The 5403-nt window shown below is 34.5% G+C and overlaps 1 protein-coding gene across 1 annotated transcript in view; it reads right to left on the bottom strand.

The window, feature by feature from the left end:
* zfpl1 (zinc finger protein-like 1) overlaps nucleotides 1-4379 on the bottom strand; it is a 42345-nt gene extending 37966 nt beyond the window's left edge. Inside the window, exons 1-5 of the mRNA XM_016493030.1 lie at nucleotides 4232-4379; nucleotides 3791-3899; nucleotides 2810-2921; nucleotides 1959-2152; nucleotides 834-909 (exon numbers count right to left, since the gene is read on the bottom strand). Of these exons, the coding sequence (XP_016348516.1) occupies nucleotides 834-909; nucleotides 1959-2152; nucleotides 2810-2921; nucleotides 3791-3892 (484 nt within the window). The 5' untranslated portion in view covers nucleotides 3893-3899; nucleotides 4232-4379. The remainder of the gene's footprint in view (nucleotides 1-833; nucleotides 910-1958; nucleotides 2153-2809; nucleotides 2922-3790; nucleotides 3900-4231) is intronic.
* Nucleotides 4380-5403: the final 1024 nt, after the last annotated feature.

The following is a 5403-nucleotide window of genomic DNA, read 5'->3' as shown; positions in this document are numbered from 1 at the left end:
AACAAAGCATTTGACTGTGTTAATGAGTGAATCACTGAATCATTTAATCAACCGATTCGTTCAAAAAGCTGATTCATTCAATAAGTAAACACCGTCCATTGCTCAGAGACACAAAACTGCTCTGATCTTTGTTTGGAACTATTTTCGTTGGCAAAATCGAGCAAAAACAAGCAATATTGTGTCTAAAACGTAAGTCACTTATTGCTAACTTTACTGAACTTGTATAAAATTATTATTAAATTTGTTATCATGCTGATATCTGCAGAAAAACGGTACTCTTTGTGTGATATAGATTAAGTTAACTATATTAAATTGTATAAATATAAAAAGCATACAGAAGCATTTTTGCCATCTACAATTTAGAATGCCTTAAATTTTGAGTTTTAATAGACTAATAAATCACATGCATGCACTCTGTGTCTCTGTGTGATTTGGTGATATACTCGAAAATGTCAGATCGCACATCGTTACAACACTTACCATATTATCGCAGAAGATACACTGTATATCGCACACCCCAGACTCGACTTGAGTGGAAAACGAAATCATCCGTGGTTGTGAGCGCACTTGTTTGCACATGAGCAAAGGTGTTTTTAGGCTGCTTTTAACAACTACTACATGTATATGCACACATCTGTTATGTAAAATAGCTTATTAAGAACAGTAGTACTAAATAAAATGCATGCAATTTGCAGATTCTGCAAGGTTTATGTAAACTTATAACCAAAACTTTTTTTTCTCTTTTTTTCTATGCCAGCAAAACTGCATCACAGATTTCTATGCTTTCCAAGACACGTGGGAAAAAGTGTAAATTACAATTATAACAAACTCACTCTCAAAAGATGACCACTCAGAGTAGCATGTAATGTCATGTGTTGTACTTTCCTCACTCTTTGGTGGATCTTCAATCTAGATAGAAAGAAGTAACAATATATCAATGCAAATTAATGGCTAAATCAGTGTTAATTAATTTTCAAAGACAAATGTCTTGAACATACCCATGAAGGTATATATACTGTAAAAGTTTCATCTCCCATTCAGTGTCAAAAGGCCTCTAGACCGTCTAATTATTTTGACAGATCACTCAATCCTATTGAACTGGTTTTAATTCAATTTTAAACTAATTCAATTCAAAGTTGTAAACATATTTTGATATTAGGCAGTCCTCACTATCCAACTCCAAAATTGCAGTGCTGATATCTAGACAAAGCGTCCACCCTTTAAACAAACTACAACATACAGAATATACATTAGTTTTTTTTTTTTTTACTTATATTTGTAGAAATTTTGATTATTAAGTTGTCTTGAGAAATCCAACTTACTGATCTACTATAAGCTTCTTAATTATTATTCTTCTGAGACTAAATTGTAAAATGTATCTCCTCCTAGAGCTTTCAAGCTACAATCACCAAACTCAGGACTGGTCTGACTCATAGACTTTCACTGAGGGAGTCAAAACTTTTGTACAGTAAGACTTATAGAGAATTTAAGCTGTCTATCACCAGCAAAGCTTAATGACTATCCTAGGACTTTTCATGTTAGCAACATACTAAAACATGTTAGCAATGTGCTAATCATACTAAAACATGTTAGCAATGTGCTAGTCATGCTAAAAACATGCCAGCAACATGCTAATTGTGCTAAATCATGCTAAAAACATGGCAGCAACATTCTAACCATATTAAAAACATGCTAGCAACATGACAACATTCTAATCATGCTATCAACATCTATCTATCTAAACTTTAAACATCAAGCGCTTACAACTGCTTCAAACTTTCAGGCTAGGTTTACTCAAGCCAACTTCAAAGTTTGTTCACAAACTTTACTCATCTAGTTTACTAATGTCTTACTATTTAACTCAGATGTGGTAAATAGCATTAATAAAGGAGGAGTATGTGTGTGTCTATAGTTTTGACATAAGTGTATCAAAACCATATAATCACATTCTCCCTCACCAGCGGAAGGCCCAGTCCTGCTCTAGCCCAGTTGACATAGGACAGTTGTTCTCTCAGCATGTCTGCAACAGGACTGGCCAGGTTTGGGGGTGGGAACACTGGACCCTGGCATGTTGGGCACTGGTACCCAGCAGGTGCTGTGTAGAAAGGCTGACGGGAGGCGAGCTCATTCAGACATGACCAGTGGAATAAATCTGACATGGTAAATAAATTAGATGTAATGAGAGACAACAAAAATAAAAAGAAATAAAAAGAAAATGTAAAAATTCCACTAGGGTGTAAAGGTACACACAATCGTACCAAATATATTTGGTATGGGTCTTTTGGTTCAGTTTGTGTGTGGAATAAGTGAATGCAGTGTTGTTTTAACCACTGTACATGCAGAACTTTTGTGTGTGTGGAATGTATTTAGAAACTATTTAAATGAAACTACTTTTAAATGTGATATAGGACAACACCAATTATATCAATATACATGTTAGAATTAAACGCAGGACAGGGTGAGCTGCTGTGAGAAAATGGCTGTTGCGAGTGCCTCATATAGGGCGTTTCAAAGCATACAGCTTAATTCCATACAGAATACAGCTTTATAAGACTGTTTTCTTTTTAATTAACAGTTTTAATTAACACCGCTTTATTTATTTATTTTTTCCCCTGCTGTATGGACAATATACTGGAATCGTAACTTCAAAACAAGGTACGTATTGAACCATTATTTTTGTGTACCGGTACACCCTAAAAGCCACAATAATGCAGGGCTTCATACACTATGTAAAATGCCTACTTGCTTTTTTCTTTTTTTAAACTCTCAGACTGAGTTCACTGTAAAACATTATGCCTGTTGTTCTCACCATAACAAACTAGCCGAACAGTCTCCTGGGAATCTAAAGGCTGGCTGCACAGGCTGCAGTTTGGGTTGTAATCGCTGTCTTGTAGCCACTGTAGGTATGACTGTACAATACACTGTACAAATAAAAGTAACATAAAACAAAAGTGTTTGTGTTTATACATTTTCAAAATATATTTTCTCCTTAAAGCGATAATCCACCCAAAAGTGAAAATCCTGTCATCATTTACTCACGCTCATGCCATCACAAATCTTGCATGCATTTGTGATGCATTTTTGTATGTACAAAAGATGATAATTTTGAAGAATGCTGATAAGCCAAGTAGTTTGACTTCCACTGTATTTTGTCCATACCATGGAAGTCAATGGGAACCGAAACTGTTTGGTTATTTTTTTAAATATATTATTTTGCATTCTATCGAAGAAAGAAAGAAAGAAAGAAATATGGAACGATATGAGGCTAAGTAAATGATGACAGAATTTTCTTTTTTGGGTGAACTATCCCTTCCAGTTAGGGCTGCACAATTAAACAAATTTCTAATCGCGATTACAATTATGGATGCCACAATTAAGTAATCGTTCAAAGTCCACTTATGTTATTCTGCGTGCTTAAGACGCGTTTTTTCTTTCTATATGTAATCTTAAGGGTTTTTCCCATTATTTTAATTTTAGTATAACATTATAATACAATTAATATTTTTACTTTTTTATAATTTAAAGAAGAAACCAATCCGATTTGAGGATTAATACTATAGAAAAGCACTTTTTCAGTTAAGAGTGATTTCAGCTTGTTTATTTTCATATAAAAATACGGCATGCAGTTGCATTAAACAATGGTATAAACATCATTCAATGTAAATTGTGATAAGCGTAATTAATAATCGCAATTACAATTTCAAGGGAATAATCGACAATTATGATTTTTGTCATAATCGTGCAGCCCTACTTTCAGTCATGAATTTTATCTAAATATTAGAGCACTAACCTTATTGTGATTTGATACAAGACAGTGCTCACAAACGTTGACACGATGTTCAAAGCAGAACAAGTTCGTTACCTTCCTCTTAGGACACTTGCATAAACCCATGATCTGTCTGTCAAGCAAAAGATCCATATATAATCATCCAGAATGCATCTGTTAACTCGAGTACACTAAATCCGCCTTGATTCGAGGGTGGATTCTAATGTACTCCCAAAACATACATTTTAAATATAAAACATTTAGCCGATGCAGCTCTTCTTGGCACTTTAATATATAGCTTCAATAACTCCGGTAGTTAATACATATACAAAACTGTGCCATTATTTAGTCAGACAGAAGGTAAATGTAAGTGACAGTGACAGTACACGGATGGCTAGCTGTACGACTGCAAAATACTTCTCGCAACTAATCAACATATTAACGGTGAAACAATACTATATTTACCTTAAAAGATCAATAAAAATACCAGTTAACCACAAACTGATGCAAATATCAACATGGAACTGTACACTCTCTGTACTCTCCTCTATATTTTTATAGCAGGTTGCATTTTTTGCCACGTCTCTTCCGGTAACGTCGCAGTGCAATTACGTCACCACCAAGCACAACTTCTTCTTCGGGTTTTAACGGCAGCCTTGCATCCTTAACTTTGCATTACCGCCATCTTCTGGTTCTAGTTATTTCCCATATACTTTAGTCATCATATTCTTGTCATGAGTCCCGTTTTAGTCAGAAAGCAAATCAAATATTTCATTCCTTGTTCACTCCTACTGCAGTCCATTATATTCTTTACTCCACGTCCTGTTAGTCCTATTTTTTTCCATATCATTTATCATATCCATCCTCTGTAATTCATATTTTGAACAATAAATAAGCACATGTTCTACAGTCTCAGGTATTTGGTCACAAAACCCAGTTGGATGTTTTCCCATAATATGAAGAGTGCCATTTAATTTATTATGCCTTACTCTTACTCTGGTCATAATAGTCTCTTCTCTCCTGTTTCCTCCCTTATTTTCCACAGTGCCAACTCTTTTTTTAATCAAGTATAACCCAGCAAGCAATTTTGCGTTTAAAAGACGTATATTAGACGTCTAAATATAGCCTAGCCTAGCCTAGGCTAAAACGAGGCTAAATTTGGGCTGTCAGTGAAAATCTAATAGACGTCTAATCATAGCCCAAGAATAGACTAGTCATCAATTAGACGGCTATTAAACGACTACATATATACATCTAACAGACAACAAAATGGCAATCCATACATACAGCTTTTATTAAGAAAAATAACATTTTTAACAACTTGGACAACTTAAGGCAAAATGATAAAAATGCAAAAGAATTAATGACAAAATAAAATGTTATAAATAAAATGCACTTAAATATAAATATTATGATAAAAAAATCTGGAGTTTTTAACAACTTAAGAGGGAATGCAAAAAAATCGCGCCATCGTGACCGAAACCAAGGTATTTTGGGGATTGGGAAAAGGGTTTCGGGAGAACCACAACCTAAAACACACCTCCTCGCCATTTCTGCTACGCCCCAGCAAGCAATTTTGCATTTAAAAGACGTCTATTAGACATCTAAATATAGCCTCTAGAGATGTCTAGGCTAAA

Source organism: Sinocyclocheilus anshuiensis, unplaced genomic scaffold (genome assembly GCF_001515605.1).
Source record: "Sinocyclocheilus anshuiensis isolate Anshui unplaced genomic scaffold, SAMN03320099.WGS_v1.1 scaffold1702, whole genome shotgun sequence".
In the NCBI taxonomy this organism is placed as follows: domain Eukaryota; kingdom Metazoa; phylum Chordata; class Actinopteri; order Cypriniformes; family Cyprinidae; genus Sinocyclocheilus; species Sinocyclocheilus anshuiensis.
Note: the sequence above shows the minus strand (reverse complement) of the source record. Positions and strands in the feature narration are given on the sequence as shown.